Source organism: Suricata suricatta, chromosome 9, assembly GCF_006229205.1.
Source record: "Suricata suricatta isolate VVHF042 chromosome 9, meerkat_22Aug2017_6uvM2_HiC, whole genome shotgun sequence".
NCBI classification, from domain to species: domain Eukaryota; kingdom Metazoa; phylum Chordata; class Mammalia; order Carnivora; family Herpestidae; genus Suricata; species Suricata suricatta.
The window spans coordinates 25,328,087-25,346,073 of record NC_043708.1 but is presented as its reverse complement, the minus strand read 5'-3'; the positions used below and the strand labels follow the sequence as shown (position 1 = coordinate 25,346,073).

General features: G+C 41.3%; 1 protein-coding gene across 1 annotated transcript in view; it reads left to right on the top strand.

Annotated features, from left to right (window-relative positions):
• The window catches only part of TTLL5 (tubulin tyrosine ligase like 5), a 274,511-nt gene that overhangs the window by 84,895 nt on the left and 171,629 nt on the right, over positions 1-17,987 (top strand). The window contains exons 20-24 of the mRNA XM_029952174.1: positions 7,610-7,767; positions 8,732-9,035; positions 13,497-13,617; positions 16,246-16,392; positions 17,714-17,817. Of these exons, the coding sequence (XP_029808034.1) occupies positions 7,610-7,767; positions 8,732-9,035; positions 13,497-13,617; positions 16,246-16,392; positions 17,714-17,817 (834 nt within the window). The remainder of the gene's footprint in view (positions 1-7,609; positions 7,768-8,731; positions 9,036-13,496; positions 13,618-16,245; positions 16,393-17,713; positions 17,818-17,987) is intronic.

Here is a 17,987-nt window from a genome sequence, read left to right as displayed (position 1 = left end):
TGTCACAAAATGATCATATCCTACTCCTTTTTATAAATGGGGCTAATAATAACCTTCTTCACATGGTGGTTCTAAAGAGTAAGTGTGATTTGATTGGTGGCTAAATATACAAATGCAAGTAATTGTTATGATTCTATCCTAGAATTCATCTGTCCTTTCCCTGTGGGCTTTTTACTTGATCTTCCCCATGCTTATGGGACTCTTTTCTTTTCTCAGTACATTTCTCTGCCTCTCCCCAAAGATGCCTTCCCTGGCATAATTCTCTGTTATCTCAGAAGTGTGTGTGCATGTGAATTCAGGATAGAATATCTGAACAGTCCTCTAACCCCGTTGTCCTTTCTACTTCTGTAGGGGAAACCCAAGAAGAAGCTTATTGGCAGGAAGAACACGGTAACTGACTTTTAAAAGTTGAGAAAATTCTTTCCATGTGCACAATGTGTGACCATGCACGGGCTAAGCATGATATTTTAATATAGCCATTTTTGGTTTGGCTCTGCGTGAGTAGTAACATAAGAAACATTTCTGTTGAAATCTTCTTCTGTGGCAACTTTATACAAACTAAATTTTGGATTTACCTTTTTAAACTATAGGTATATCATTTGAACGGGTAATCATAGTGTTGTTGTTTGGCTGTGTGAGAGACACCAAAGTCTCAATGAGATTTCAAGACTACTGTCACGGTAGAGGCAAATGAGTGGTTCTGTTTGGCCTTCTGTACTTGGAGCATGTAACTCTGTGCCTTACGGGCCTGGGCAGAACTGCTTCCAGTTTCCCACAGAGCTCAAAGTGTGCAGCATACCCGTGGCTCTTCATTGTGGTGGGGGAGAGAAGGGCCCTAGAGGACGGGCTGGGGTGGCCTTGCCCCACCGAAGCCTGCAACCACAGCAGGAGCTCTGAAGCCTAAGCGCACAGCCCTGCTTTGAGACCTTTCCGTACACCCCGCTTTGTGTTCTGCCTCTTGAGAAAACCAAAATGGCAACAGTAAGAAAGAGACATTCTGGGCCGCCTGGGTGGCTCGGTCGGTTGAGCCTCCGGCTTCAGCTCAGGTCAGATCTCACAGTTCGTGGGTTCGAGCCCCGCATCGGGCTCTGTGCGGACAGCTAGCCCAAAGCCTGGAGCCTGCTTCTGGTTCTGTGTCTCCCTCTTTCTCTGACCCTCCCCTGCTCGTGCTGTCTCTCTCTGTCTCTCAAGAATAAATAAAAAACCAGAAAAAAAAGAAAGAAAGAAACATTCTATCTAGTTTTTAGTTTTACATTTAAGGATTCATGAGGATAAACCCAGCTTCTTGCTGAAACCCCTTGAAGCATAAATCTAATTTTTCTTTAAAGAAGGGAGGTATGTGATTGCCATTTAATTAAGGGAAAACTGGGAGAAGTCAAGTTTGTAACTTGCTTCCAAATGAAAGTCACAGTTAATTTCTGAGTTTCCTCCTGTTTCTTGTCAAAGAATATGCTTCCCAGAGTGTATGGTTATCAATTTGGCAATTAGGAAAAAGAAAACAAAAGAAAACGTCTTAAACAATAAGTATTTAAAAATCAGTGGGTTCTGCCCTTTCTTCATTTTTGGCACTCATACTGTCATCAGGAGGTTTTGGTGGTCTAGAGGCATAAGCAAACGAGCTGGCATATAACAGACCATGTGCTATTGCAGGAAATGCATCTTAATACATTTAAAAAGATGAAAATCATAAACAGTATGGCCTTTGAGGACAGTGGATTAGAAGGCAGTAACAATAGAGAACCTCCTAATATTTGGAAATTAACACTCCAGAATAATGCATGGGCCAAGGAAGAAATCATGAGGGAAATTGAAATGTATTTAAAACTGAGTGAGAATAAAAATGTAACATTAACATATGTGGGATGCAGCTAAAGTCGTGTTTGGGGGGAAATTTATAGCTTTTTAAATGCTTGTATTCGAAAACAGAGGTCTAAATCACAGATCTAATGTTCCATTTTATGAAACTAGATAAAGAAGAGTAACACGTGTAAGTAGAAGAACAGACTCAGTAAAGGGTAGGAATCAATTAAATGAAAGGCAAACTAAAGAAAACCAGTAAAATCTAAAATTGTTTACTAGTAAGATAGAATTCAGGAACTCTTACGTAGACTGATCTAGTAAGAAGAAAAAACACCAATTACCAATATCAGATAGGAGAAAGGGAAGCAGTTTATAGATCCTACAGATATAAAAAGGACATTAAGGGAATATTATTACTAACCTTATTCCACTGCTTTGGCAACCTAGATGAAATGTCTGAATTCCTCGGGAGAGAATACTTAGCAAAACTGACAGAAGCTGCAATGGAAAGTTTGGATAGCCCCATATCTATTCAGAATATTGAATTTGTAATAAAAAAATCTTTCTGCTAAGAAAACCTCAAGCCCAGTAATTTCTCTTGTGAATTCTATCAAGCATTTTAGGAAGAACAGCATCGATCTCATATGAACTCTTCCAAAACTATAGGAAGAGACCCTTCCCAATTCATTTTATGATGCTAGCATTAATTATGACACTAGAGCCTAACAAAGACATTTTTTTAAACACATTTTTTAAATTTTATTTTTTAACATTTATTTGTTTTTGAGAGACAGAGAGAGACAGATCATGAGCAGGGGAGGGGCAGAGACAGAGGGACACACAGAATCCTAAGGCCAGCTCTAGACTCTGAGCTAGCGGTCAGCACAGAGCCTGACACAGGGCTCGAACCCATGAACTGTGAGATCATGACCTGAGCTGAAGTCAGATGCTTAACTGACTGAGCCACCCAGGCGTCCCGACAAAGACATTTTTAATAAGTCGGGGAGGCACCTGGATGGCTCAGTCAGTTAAGTGTCTGACTCTGGATTTTGGCTCAGGTCATGATTTCATGGTGCAGCCTGCTTGGGATTCTCTCTCTGCCCTTCATCTGTCTCTTGTGTGTGCTCTCTCTGTCTCTCAGTGTAAACAACTATACATTAAAAAAGAATATTACAGGCTAATATCTTCACAAACAGATACACAAAATTTCTTAAAAGAATATTAACAAATTGAATCCACTAATATAAAAAAGAGTAATACATTTGACTAAGAGAGGTTTTTGCTAATAATGGAAAAACATGGAAAGGTTGGTTGAACATTTGTAAATTCATCAATACACCATATAGAAAGGGAAAAAATCATTTTATTGATCATTTTATTAGATGCAAAAAAAAGCATATGATGAAATTCAACACATTTATGAGAGAAACTCCTAGCAAATCAGGAACAGAAGGAATTTCTTCATTTGGTAAATGCCATCTATAAAAAATCTATTGCTAACATCATACCTAATGGTAAAATAGTGAAGGCTTCCTTCTATGAGTAGTAAGATAGCAAGATGTCCATTTTCGCCATTTGGAGTCATTTTATACCAGAGGCCCCAAGCTGTACAGTGAGGCATAGGTTGGGGGAAGAGAAGGCATACAGATTGGAAGTGAAGAAACCAAATGTCTTTCATCTTGGAGGATACGATCGGGTTAATAGGAAATCTTGAAGCATCTATAGAATAACTACAAGAACACATAAGAGCACTTAGCAAAATCTTTGAACCTAAGGTCAATATACTAAAATCTATTGTATTTTTATATACTAGCAGTAAATAATTTGAAAGTGAAATTTAAAGTTTTGCTTATGGTAGCATTTGGAAATACAAAATTCTCAAGGATAAATTTTATAAAATATGTTTAATACCTATACAGTAGAAACTAAATATTCAGTAAATGTTACTGAAAGAAATGAAAGATGATCTCAGTAAGTGGGGAGATATGCGATGATGTTCATGGATTAGAAGACTTAATATTGCAAGAAAAATGTCCATTCTCCCCAGATTGATCTAAAGAGCTGGTGCAATTCCAATCATTTTTCCAGTAGATTTTTTTTTGTAGAAATTCACTATATTTTTCTTCACCAACGCAGAAATTGACATAACTTTTTTTTTTCTTTTTGTATGTGGGGATACAAAAGACTTAGAGTATCCAAAGTAATCTTAAAAAAGACTTAGGGTACCATACTTAAAGAAATATTACAATGCTATAGTAATCAAAACTGTGGCATGTTGATCAATGGAACAGAATAAAGAGTCCAGAAATAGACCTATATCTATGTGGTCATTTTACTTTCATCAAAAGGCTCAAAGTAATCCAATGGGGAAAGGAAGCTCCTTAACAAATAGGGCTGGAACTGGATATCATACGTTTTAAAATGAACCTCAACCCCTGTCTCCCAGAAAGACTAGTGATGATTCATAGACATAAACAGAAAAGCTCTTACTATAAAATTTCTTGAGGAAAATCTAGGACAATGTCTTTGGGACTTTGGGCTTGGCAAAAGTTTTAAACATGACACAGAAAGTGGTACCCTAAAAGGAAAAAATGAAAAGCTTGATTTCCTCAAAATTCTCATCACACGTTGTTAGGAAAATGACCAGGCAGGCCGTGGACCAGGGGAAGATATTCATTCAACAAAGGTCTGGTGTCTAGAGAATATAACAGACTCCTATAACTGAACAGTTAGAAGACAACCAACCCTCTTACAAATGGGTAAGATATTTGGACAGACACTGCAAAGAGAAGGTATGAGAGTGGCCAATATGCTCAGGACAACGTGCTTAACAACATTAGTTATCCGAGAATTGCAAATTAAGCTATGAGGTGCCACTAAAATCTAGCAGAATGGCTGACATTATGTCATTGTGTTGTCCACTTTAAATACATCACAATTTTGTCAACTATAGCTCGGTAAAGCTGGAACAACCTGAAAATGAGCGACAGCATCAGATGGTGAAGATGTGGAGCTAGTGGCGCTCTGGTGCATTGTCATTGTCAGCGGAACCTGATACACGTTCTTCAGGAGGGGTCTGGCAGTTCGTTAGCCTTGAAAGCTCCGTGCTGAGATCTGTATCCCTAAGGAATGAACATCGTAACCACAAAACAACTTGTCCAAAAATATTCATAGCAGCTTCATTCGTAATATTCCCAAACTGGAAACAGAGAGTAGGTGGGCTGTGGCTTATTCATAGAGTGGAGTAACCCTGAGCCATACAAAGGCACAAATACAGAAACATACAACATGCATGAATCCCCAAAACACGCAGAATGAAAGGAAACTTACAAGAGTTCATACTGTATGATTCCACTTGTAAGAAGTTCTAGAATAGGCAAGCCTAATATGTAATGAAGAAACTTAGGACAGTAGTCTCCTTTAGGAGTACGAGGGAGGGATTGACTGGAAAGCTTCATGAGAACTTTCTGAGGGGGTAGTAATGTTGTAGTTCAGGTTATGTTGTTGTAGGCCTTTGTCAGAACTCACCAAATGGGGATTTAATATTTGGATATTTCACTGTATATAGTGGTTAGCTCAGCCACAAACAAACTAAGCAAAAACAAAGAAAAACAAAACACCAAAAGCCTTATAAAACGAACACTGAATTCTAGCTACTAACGATGTGTGTGTTAAAGCATTTAGGTGCAAAGTGCATGGACATCTGTGTATAACTTTGAAATACTTTAAAAATTAGATGGATTGATAACAGAAGAAGGGATGGTTGGATATATATGTTCAGAAACAGATCTAGCAATATGTTTATTGCAGAAACCCATCAATGGGTACACGGATGTCTGCTGCACAGGGCTCAAAACGTTTCTGTTTATGTCATATTTTCAGAATACAATGTTAGAAAAATAAAATGAAATAGATGTAGCTAACAGGTATTTTAATTTACTTATAGGGGATTCTGTTGTTTATTTAAATATATTACTGGTATATTGGGGCGCCTGGTTGGCTCAGTTAGGCGTCCGACTTAAGCTCAGGTAACAATCTCACAGTTCGTGGGTTCAAGCCCCACGTTGGGCTCTGTGCTGACAGCTAGCTCAGAGTCTGGAGCCTGCTTCGGATTCTGTGTGTCCTTCTCTCTCTGCCCCTCCCCTACTTGCTCTCTGTCTCTGTCTCTCAAAATAAAGACATTAAAAAAAATAAGCCTGATGTTAAAAAAAAATTAATGACTCAGCTGTGTGCTGGGCAGTTTCAGGACCATCTCTGATCTAGTGATTGACCAGACAAGCCTGGTCTTTACCCTCACAGAAGTATTAATTCTGTTTATCAGATTCACAGTTTCTCCATCAATCCCTAGCTCCATCCCTTGTAATAACTTAGAATTTATTGGTCTATTCAGAGTTTCTCAGAAGCTCATAGATATTATTTTGAAATGTTAGTTTTATTTCATTTTCTTTAATTGGCTAAAAATCCATCTTCACAACTATGTGCATGTGTGTGGGGGGGTGCAGTGTTCACTTTTGGGGACTATGGTATGCTGTCTCTGAACTATTTTTAAAGTTTATTAATTTGCTTCCGGTGTCTGCCCCTATGTGTCAGGACCATCTCTATTCTTGGCTCAGCTTCCTGCTCTAGAGAGAAAGCTTCTAGTAGATTTATTGGCTAGTTTATCCACTCAGAAATCCTTAAAACACCTAAATGACCAAAAGATGCAGCTTTTCCATCATGCTTAGAGATTGAAAACTCTCAGAGAAATGAGGATGATTCCTTGACCACAAAGGGAATATGATGTGAATTCCAGGGAGTTCAAGAAAGAGAATTCAGAGCCAACCAGTTAGATCTTGAGTTCTGAGTATGCAGATTTAGCTGCCTACTTTAGACATGGACATGGGTACTTCTTTTCTGACTCAATGACCGAGATCTCTCTCTCTTTGCTGACCTAGTTACCTCTGCCTGCGTCCTTGTTTGGATTGGGCCTCATGCCAATCACTTCCCTAATTTAGGATTTATTGTACTTTAACTAATGCCTAATGTAGCTGCTGCCATCTCCTGTCCACCTCATTTCCCCTTCATGCCCTGACTGAACTTGGCTTTGTCCACCATCTGCTTCCCTCCCTTGTCTGTGCCTCTGACTCTAACTCCTGGCCTGTAATTACCATCTGAGGAGTCCCTACCACCTCCCCCACCTCCTCCTGTAACTAAGTAGGCTCTTAGGGAGGAGTTCTTTTGTTGGGATGCTTGAGACTTGGTGTGCCTCAGGGGCTTGGTACCTTTTGACTAAGACTTTCCCCCATAAGTCTTAGCTCTGTGCTACCGTATTCACGGGCGATCAAACATTCCTCCCCTTGTCTCAACTTCTGCCAAATTTGTATTTATTAAATAGCATATGCATTTGAAGAATATTTGTATAAGTCTGAGTAAATTATAATGAATAACAATGAAACAGACACCTCTAGCCACCACCCAGTTTCAGAATGGAAGTGTTGCCTGGATCTCCCAGTCATCCCTAGGTATAAGGTACCGGGTAGCGCTTTATGATCTTTGTGGTAAACAGTCAGCCACTATGACAATACTTTAAAAACACTTAAAACATTGTCTTCAGATGTGTTTTTGTTCAGAATATTTAACAAATCCAGACAGGCCCTTAGGGAAGTTGTAATGCAGATTCCAATATTCCCATTTATCTGTCATACTTTTTAGAATTCACTAGAGGTACCATACCCAACTTCTTGTTGTTACAGAATTCTGCCAGGCTTAGCCTTGGAATAAAGGAGAGCTTTCTGAAGGCCATAGCTGCCACATTGTTTTTTTCCCATAGACTGGTTGTTGACGGAGCACCGGAATTGAAGGTAGAGAGTATGAACTCCAAGGCAAGGCTGCACGCTGCCCTCTACGAGAGGAAGCTCCTGTCCTTGGAGGTGCGGAAACGGCGACGACGGAATGGCAGATTGAGGGCAACGAGGCCAAAATACCCAGGTACCTGCTGGTGAGCTTACGCCAAACTCCACTGTCCGGGGCCTGCCAGTCTCAGTTGATCAGCTTCTTAGTTATACTTAATGGATCAGACCTTCCTCATCACATACATTTAAGTTTTTTGTATAGCCTTCTTCTCTGAAACTTAATTTTGAAAGGACTGTAAGTTTCTAAGCCTACCAGTCTATAATATTTGTTCTCAAAAATAACTGAAGCACATACATTTTGGCTCTTGCTCTGTTTTCAGCATCACATGGCTAAACACTTGAGATGTAAAGAAAAATAAATAGAAAGAAACGCTTCAGCTTAAGTTTGATGGAACCCTGAGCATCATTGTTCAGGCTGTTCATAATTAGGTGTTAAGCTGGTTCATCCCTTGACATTGCCAAATCATGTAAATATTCTAAACATGAACAAAGAGGAATTTCTTTCTCTCCAGGATGCTCCCATGTTATAGGTCTGTCTGTCATGATTGATTGGCTGACTTCCTCCCCTCCCCCCATGCCCACCACACGCTCCTTCCCTCCTCTGTTGAGCACCTGTGTCGAGCACGTTGGTCACTAGGGTTTCATTGGTCAGTTAAAAAGGTATAGGCCTTGTCCTCACAGAAATTCCAGTCGGTGAAAGAGAAAGATAGTGAATAAACACAGGATAGAACGATGTCCCCCTGCCCCTTGTGCCCTTCTGAAACCTCCAACACACAGTAGAGATTACTCTACCCAAGATGTTTGCCTGAAGTTGAGAGAGAGCCGTTGATATTGTGGCGAGGAACGTGACCTCTACTGGAGGTCCTTGTAGGCTTTTAAAATACATAAGACTGGAGGGTGGCCGGTGTATGCTATTGATTTTGTGCCTCTGTTGTAGTCTGATTTAGAAATGAGATGTTATTAAAAAGATAAAAGGAAGGTATTGGGAGAGAGGAAAATTTAATCTTTTTTCAGCAACATTAGTGATTCTTCGCATTTAGTGATCACTGAACCAGCTGATATGAATGTTAAAACTGAGACAGAGAGTGAAGAGGAGGAAGTTGCATTAGACAATGAAGACGAAGAACAAGAGGTTTCCCAGGAGGAGTCTGTGGGGTCCCTTGGAGAAAATCAAGCCAAGTACACCCCCCCACTGACTGTTATGGTAGAAAATTCAGCCAAAGAAAATGCCATGAAAGCTTCTGAATGGAATAATAAAGGTGAGCAGTGCTACAAAGTTGAGTCTCAGGAGCCAGCGCCTAAATTTAACCTGATGCAGATTCTGCAAGATAACGGCAATCTTAGGTACGTACCTTTTGTAATTATAATAGTAAAACTGATAACTTGTGTTGTGTACCAGGTCTTGTGCTGGTGGCTTTACAGCCATTTTCCTTTTCTTTTAGTGGTCCTGTGATGTAATGACTCTGATTTTATTATTATTGTTACTAGGGAAGAATGTAATTACTTTGGTGTTATTTTTAATATTCATCGTTAAGAGAAGTTCTTTGTCCAAGGTGTAGCGCTGTGATCCAAACCCAGGTCTCACTGGCCCAACGGATATTTGCTGGGCTTGAGTGTCAGTCACTAAAAGCACAGAATTCAGGCAGCTCACGGTTTTGTGTAAGGATCCTTAAAGAGCACGGGTGCCAATAGGGACAAAGTGCTTTTAAGATACAGAAAACAGAGTGACTGATCTAGTCTGGGAGGCCTAGAGAGACATTAGGGAGGTGGCAATATTTGAACCAGGCTTTGGCTGATGAATAGGATGCCAGGAGGGCTGAGAAGTGACAGCTAAGTGCAGAAGTGCCAGTAGAGGAAATAAGGCAGAGAGATGTGATAGTCTAGTCATCCATTTAGCCCCTCAACAGAAGTTTCTCGGCCACCTGCTTTGTGCGGGAATGCGCTAGGTGATGTAGTGTCACAGTAGAGATCAAGACAGGCTCCTGGGGCTTACAGTCTTGTGGGAGGTGCTAATGGTGATCAAAGAAACGGGGATTTCAGGCAGTAAGTAGGGCAATGCAGACAGAACAGGGAGTCACGTTAGAGTGTAATTGGGCAGGGGGTCTCTTTAGATTGTGGGGTTCAGGGATGAAGAGGTAACCTTTGAGGTGAGTCCGGAATGATGAGAAGGAGCTAAGTCATGGAATATCAGGAGGCAGAATGTTTGAGGCAGAAATGCAAGTGTAAAGGCCCTGAAATTGGAATGAGCTTGGCGAGCCTGAGGAACCTGGGTTTGTGAAGTGGAGTTACATGGCGAGAAGTGTGCAGTAAGAGAGAAGACTAAAGAAGTGGACATTATTTGATCATAAAGTGCCTTAAGCGGAGCTGGAATGGCATTTTCTAGATGGATAATTTTTAAGCAGATGAACGATATGGTCAGATCTTGATTTAGAAAGTAAATTCCGGGTACATTGCGAGACAGTGATGGATAAGAGGAGAACTAATGGCTGAAAGGTGAGTTAGGGGCTGTCGCAGTAGTCCAGAGCCACAAAGAGGAAGGCCTAGACCAGAGCCATGACTATAGGAATGGAGAGACTGAGATGGACCAGATGAAACTTGCAAGTTAAAATTGGCCGGGCTTGCTCTCTGTAGTTGTGAGAACTCCAGAGAGGCTGGATTTTTCCAAACTTGGCAACATAAGAAGCATAGGATAAAAAGGATGTTTCGTTTGGGGCCCAGTGAGAGGGAAGGGCTCTGGGATGAAGTGGTTCAGTGGGTGGGTGAAGATATCACTCTGGGGGTCAGAGTGGAACATGACTGGGCAGTTGATAGTTAAGAACTTCAGAGTGAATGAGCTCTTGAGTTCACGTTAGTCCAGCAAGCACAGACGGGAAAAAAGGAGGAGAATTGAGCCCTGGGGAAAACCAGTATTTAATAGTAAAGAGATAGGAACTAGCAACCAGAGAGGAAAGCATCAGCCCAGGAGGTGGGAGTGTGGCGGGACCTCCAGAATGAGAGCTCCAAGCTGAAGTGTGCTTCAGGCAGCCCCGGAGAGCATGGAGAGTGAAGAGAGACTCCTGCATTTCTGACACAGGGCCAGCCTCTGTGTTGTGAGGAACTGTGAGTTGAGAAAGAAGAAAAGCAAGTGAGCAGGCTAACTTTTTCAGAGGATTTGGCAATGAAAAGAAGATGAGAACACATAAGAGGGAGTGAGGACTGAGCTAAGAGAAAAGGAATTTTTTTTCCCCGAAGATGGAGATTCTAGAGCTTATTTATGGACTAGGGGAAAGGTTTGATGGTAAGAAGACCAGAGATGCAGAAATAGATATATTGATAGAGAAGGGCCCTAAAGGAAGGTGAAAGAGGCCACTGGAGGGATGTCTCTTCCCATTAAGTTGGAAAGAAAGCACTATGGGCTGAATGTAGTAGTTAGAAGTTAAAGAGGAAAGGAGTTTAGGTATTTACGCATGATGGCCTTTATTTGTTAAGTTACAGGCCCATTCTTTTACTGCAGGGGTGGTGGATGACATCAGAGTTTGGGGAGGTGTGGAGAGGGAGTTCAGGTTTGGAAGAGTGTCATCGAGAATGGCAGTAGGTCTGTCGTAGAGAGCTTGCTGAACTGTGGCAAGACCTGGACTGTCTCTCGCTTTTTAGTGATTACCAACTGGCTGTGTGATCGTGACAGCCAGTCAGAGAGCTGCTCCATGCCTCAGTTTCCTTTTCTTTCAGGCCAAGGTATAAGGTTAGACAAACGTTTTTCAAACTGTGCTTTCTGAAGGGGGAAAAAAGGATTCCACGGAGTTGAAATAGAACATTCGAAAACCACCGGATTATATTCTGAGGCCCTTTCCAGCAATAACATTCTACTTAGCGGTTGTAGAAATAAATTATTTTTTCATAAATCTTATGGATCTGACTTTCAGTGTGTAAACTGTTGTAGTTGCCTGGTGTGTTAATGCAAACGAGTGGTTTTCAGACTCTGTTCCCTGTAGCTACCCACGATTCTGCGCAGCACCTCAGTGGCTACTGAGGGATCTCGGGGAGGTCACGGCAAGGCTGCGAGACTCCAGGCCCTAGCCTTTAGTTGTGTATTTTTTATACTGAGGATCCATATGAGCTTTTATCTTCTAAAAACAACTTTCATTGGTAAAAATCATTTCTAGTTTTCATCCTTTCATCTTTTTTGGTTTGTTGAAAATGCCTAGCCAACCATTGGGTCCAAGTACCTCAGGGGCAGTCTTAGAATGAACAACCCACGGGTCCCTCCAGTAAGGTTTACAGAAATGGAAACTTCACTGCTTATTCATATGATTTGTGGCAATGATTTGCAGCAAAAGAATGAAATCTCAGCTTCGAAGTGGTAATTCCCTTCTCGAACAGTCCCATGTTTTAATCAAGTGAGGCATTGTGCTACTTTGGAGATATGTGAAACATGTCATTTCTACCTCATTAGCCAGCAAGTGAATTTGTGGGCCAAAATTAAGAATCTTTTTCATTTATTTCGTCTTGTAAGTAATTTGTTGTGGAGGTAAATGGTTGAGGGGACAGTGGCAAATGGTCTCCTGGGGAACAAGAATGTAAGTGTTGTCCTTGTTGAGAAACCTTTGAAAATAGAGATTTGTCTTTTCTAAATCCCATCATGCCCCCATAAACTATCCCCATTAGTAAGAAAGACGTAGCCTTATTTATATTTTATGCTTTGAAGATCTTCTGTATTAAATTCTCAAGAGCAGATCTGCTCTCCCACCTGAGTCCCCTCCCCATCAGTCCTTACATCCATAGAAGTCAGACCTCGGCCCTCTTAGGATGCCCAGTTTACTCTGGGCAAGTCCTTCATCCTCACTTTGGCGGAACAGTGAACAAAAAGCACTCAATGATTGCATGTGTGAGGATTGTAAACAAAGTTTGTGTTGGGCCCTAATCTTCGCTGATGTAATTCTGGCTAGAGTGTCAGAAGGCCGATCAGCTGAAGTAACCAGAATCTGTCCTGAAGGAAAACAGATCTGCTACAGTTAGCAGCCGAAGTGAAAATCGTCAGTGCGTCTCTGGCCTTTCTGTCCTCTAACCCGTAGCCTGCGCAGATCTCCTTGTTCCCATCTGAGACCACCGAGCAGAAACCAGCCGGGTTCTGTAGGGATGTCGCTGAGGGGCTCCTTTCACTGCGTGTAAAGATTTTGTTTTCCCACTGACCATCTGGGCTCGCCCCAGCCTGCCAGGTCCTCCACGCCAAGCTCGGTTGGACCTCACTCATTTGTCCTGGGCTCCAGCCATTCCTGTCTTGTAGTTGAGAAAAGCAGGACCTTAAAATTTGGTCTCAAAAGTTCCTTTTGTAGGATTTATCTATTTCCTGCTCTGGAGGCCTTTGCACACCAGAAATACTAGTTTCCATAGCAAAAGCATACTTTTGCACCAACTGCTACGTCTGTACTTAACGGGCCCCCAAGGCAGGAAAGCCTTTCTACATGGATGCAAAGCCTCTTGTGAAGATTTGATACTTTTCCTGTCCGTCTCCCCCAAGAAAGTTGGTAAAAAGGTCAGAAATAAGGTATAAGAATAGGAAACCTGATTTCCTATTCCTGTTTAGTTTTTCCCCTGTGTCAATAATGAGGAAAAAGATAGCATTCTCCATCTTTGATTCTGTTAATAGAAAAAAAACAAAACCTCATCTGCTGTGTAGAAGGGATCTTTATTCACTGCGGGATGGGCTTCATTTTTTTGAGCCATCCTACTAGGAGGATCCTCAGCGCCTGCTTCGAGTGAGGCACGTACACATTTGGTAGGCTTACCATTCTGTCCTGTAACGTATGTTGTTTTGGATTTCTATAGCAAAGTGCAGGCCCGAATAGCGTTCTCTGCCTATCTCCAGCATGTTCAAATCCGCCTGATGAAAGACAACAGAGGTCAAACGTTCAGTGCCAGCTGGGCTGCAAAAGAGGATGAACAGATGGTGAGGCTCTTCTTGTTGGAATCATTTTACTTCCCCTGTTTCTTTACTTTCCTCTTCTTCCATTGTTGTCTTTTTTTTTCTTTTTCAACTAAGGTAAAGAGCAATATATTCTTCAGGTGACGGGGTTGTTCCACACTATAGTTTGTGGATTTCTCTTACTTTAATGTGAACTGAATCTTTGATCTGGGGCCATGTTCATCATTGCACTTTGTGTTGAGGGCATCCGTTTATTTCATTCTGAAAATGGAAATTGATTGCTCATTCGATGTCAGGCCCTGTGCAAAGCCCTCAAAAAGAATAGCAGCTAGAGCCGTTTCTCAAGCACCCTCACGTTGTCTGAACTCTGATGTAGGCGCTGCCATCCCCATTTTGTAGATGCAGAAACAAAGGCCTAAAGCAGGGAGGTAATTTTCCTGTGGTCCCACAGCTTGTGTGTGGTGGGACTGGAACTTGAGCCCGGATGTTACAGTTGTACGTTACTTGTTTTTCCATTATTTCCGTGCATCACGGGTATTTATTTTCCATCCTAAGGGGTTGCGTTAACCCTGAAAGTAAATGCTTGGTCACAGGCCCTCGAGAGTGCACCATCCTCCATGTTAACATTATTTCTATACCCGTTAAAATTTTATAAAGTTCCTAGATGACGGGAAACAAACTGTGTCATAATTTCTGCCCTGTATCAGTCATTTGAACATGCCTAGAATTTAATATTCTAGCAAGGTATGGTTTTTCTTTTTCAATGGGAATGATCAGGAGCTTCGGGCTCTTTGGTAAGGCCAACACTTACAGAAGCCGCCATAGCTCTTCTTTGCCTTTTCACCGCAGAGATCTGTCACTGAAAAGACAGCGACTTTTAAGGCCGAGAAGTCTGCATCCTTTGTCCGTCTTGGTGTTGGCCCTACCATGATGTTCAGTTCTCCACATACAAGAGGCATGCGATATGCCAGACTTATTATAAAAACATGATTGATATCCCAGAAAACAACTTATGAAAGTAAAGTAGCCAATACAACCCAGAGATAAAACCTTGTGCATTGTGAATAATCCTTTAACCATCAGTGGAAAATGTTAGCTCTGCTCTTTCCAAGTGGAAAATTGAACCTGCCTTTTTGAGAGTCCGTTTGTCTGCTCCACTGTGAAAAAAATAATATTTTAATATAACGGCTCAAACCACCCTGTAGTAGAGACAGCAGAGTAGAACCGTAAAATCCAACCCTCTGGTTACGAGACTATTCCTTTATGCTGCAGTAAATGGGCACCAAAGGACAATGAACTGAAGTCAAATTCAAGGAATAAAAAAATAGCGCAGAAGAGAGTAACCACTGTTAAGTGCTGGCTTGGAATTCACACAGGATTTCTATCGGATTTGTTACAAGAATGCTTAGGATCATCACTGCAAAACCTAATACCAGTTCTGTGCATTCCTATTTGAAAATATATCTAGAGAGCAAACCCTAACCCATTCCCTGATGATTGTGGCACTGGTCTTGTTGATGAGGAAGGTAGGGGGTAGAATTGCTCTCTCTGCTCCAGGTGAGGGTTGGCGATTCTTTATCACAACTCACAGGAGGTGCATCAATAGAAGGTTCCAAATCTATCATCTTAAGGCAATGTTATCATGTTGCAGGGGGTGGAGAGGGAAGGAACAATTATATTTAAGGCCCCTGCTTTCACAAACTATGTTTTTGAAGCATTTGTGATATTGTGAATGATCTGATTGGTATCTGTTCAGATTTCAAAATCCCTTGCCCCATGCCAAGTGAGATGTGCCCTTCGTCCCCTTTAATGATTTCCCACTGTGTGCTACCACCCTGACAGCCCCCTTCATCTTGGGGAAGGAAAAAGGAGTTGCCACCCCTCAAGCATAGAGTAGCCGTTCTTTCTTCTTTATCACTAAGCTTTTTGAATTAGTGGCTTCTCTTCTTCATTACCCCTGCACTTCTTAGCCTCATCCTTCTGTTCCATTTCCTCTACTAGAAGCATTGTCTTGAAATTGTCTCACCATGGCCAGATCCAGGGCCTTGTCTTGGTCTTGGTCCTTTTCAGCTCCAGCCTCTTGGAAGCTTTTGACACGGGGCATTTAACCCCGTTGGCTTCCATGACATCATTTTCTCCTTGTTTTTGTCTGTCTGTTTTTGTTTTTGTTTTTTGTAAATTTCTTGTTTTTTTGCTTTCATTTCTCTGATTCTTCTCTTTCCTATGAATATTTCTATTCTTTCTCTTGCTTCTCACCTTTGTTGATTTCATCTGCTCCCTTGCTTTTAGTTTCCACTTTCCCTTAAGTAGCCTTCTCTGATCGCCCTATTAGAAGTGGTATCTGCACTTTGAATTATGATAGTGCTATTTGCATGTGTGTGGTGATACTTTTACAGTTACTTTTTGAATACATAGTTATTTGCAAACGTATTTATTTTGCATTTCTGATTGCTGGTTTATTGAGGGAAGAGAATACATTTCTTTTGTTTTGTCTTTCTTTATCCTTACTATACCAAATGTTCTTGCTCTAGGTCTTATTTGTTGAAATGTGTAGTATACCTGTTCTCGTATCTATGTTGGGTAAACTCTTCCTACCTTGGCTTCTATTGCTTACCACAATCCCTTCTTTCTTTCCCTAATCACTCTTAATAGGAGTTAGTGGTTCGCTTCCTTAAACGAGCATCAAGTAACCTGCAGCACTCAATGAGGATGGTATTACCCAGTCGACGATTGGCACTTCTGGAACGCAGAAGAATCTTGGCCCACCAGCTGGGTGATTTTATTATTGTGTACAACAAGGTAGGTGGCTTATCTCTTACTTGTGTGTGTTAGATTGCCACGCACCGTTAGCAGCAGGCTAGAAGCCACTGTCCGGCTGGGTGGAGAGGTCCTTCTCTTCTGTCATCATCCCTTGTGTGTAACTGTTACAGAGAGCGAGACCTCACTCCTTAACCCAGCTGGTCTGAAAAGCTGCTCATTACTTCTGTAAGCCCAGTGGCCATAGTTAACACTTACCAAAAGGCAAATTCCCAGGGTGCCTGGGTGGCTTAGTCGGTTAAGTGCCCAACTCCTGGTTTTGGCTCATGTCATAGTTTCACAGTTCATGAGTTCAAGCCCTGCGTCAGGCTCTGTGCTGACAGTGTGGAGCCTGCTTGGGATTCTCTGTCTCCCTCTCAGACCTCCCTTGTTTGCGTGCTCCTTCTCTCTCAAAAAAAAAAAAAATAAACTTTTTTTTAAAAAAAGGTAAATTTCTTTTGAGTGTTGTTGTATCTGAGATGACTCCTGGGCTATGTGGATTTGCGTTGTCATTATTATGCCTGTGGACAGTGGTAAATTGATTAATTGAGACCAAATGAACGGTGGATTTAATAAAATGACATAATCTTTCCTGAGAGAGTTATACTTTGTTCTTGAGAACGTTTTAGACAGTGACATCATTTTACAACCAAGACCAGGAAATATACTATTTAGTTAGAATATTTTGCAAAACATCTGATATCCAAGGGACTTAGAATGCTTTGGAAATACTAGTATTTGGGAGAAAAAGTATGGTCAATTTGCAAAAGGGAAAATGGAGGCCTGGAAATTTAAGTGATGTTAGTAAAGATGTGTGGAATGGCGGTAGCATATCAATATTAAAAAGCCCAGAGCTGCGATTTACGCCAGATCTGTTGAGAATTTTGGTATGTCTCATATAAGTGAAGAATGTACTCTTCGGATGCTGGTATAGGAGTATGTTCCAAGACCGATCTTTCCTTTCCCTGATTGTAACAAAACGCAGTATCTCTGTGTTCATACTGGTGAAACTACAAGTGTGAGCACGGATGTTACCAAGCTGCTCTGAAAAGTCCTCTGAATGGGCTTTGTGGGCAGAGAGTAAAAAGATGATAAGAATTTACATTTATTCTGCAACCTTTATTTGGAAATACCAAAATGTTTTATGAAATAGTGGCAGAGAATAATACGTCAAATTTATGGGTGGCAAAAGTACGCGGAGGAATTGTGTCTGCACTTTAAAGACAAATTAACCCAACGGTAATGAAACCACATGATGAAGTATGCATTTATCAGGAGCCAGTTTTATCTTACTGTTTTCCTTTGCGGGTTGGGGACTGAGTAGGAAACAGAACAGATGGCCGAAAAGAAATCAAAGAAGAAACTTGAGGAAGAGGAGGAAGATGGGGTGAATACAGAAAACTTCCAGGAGTTCATCAGACACGCAAGGTAGAAGATACTCTCTGTTAAAAACCATCTTAATCTCTCTTTCACACTGCCCCATTCAGTCCTCAGTATTTTCTTGTTTCCAACATAGGAATGGGAGTAAATCCCTCTGAGGAGGAGAGAGTGAGTTTCATAGGCTTGGCTTCTCCGTATCTCAGCCAATTCTGTTGTTC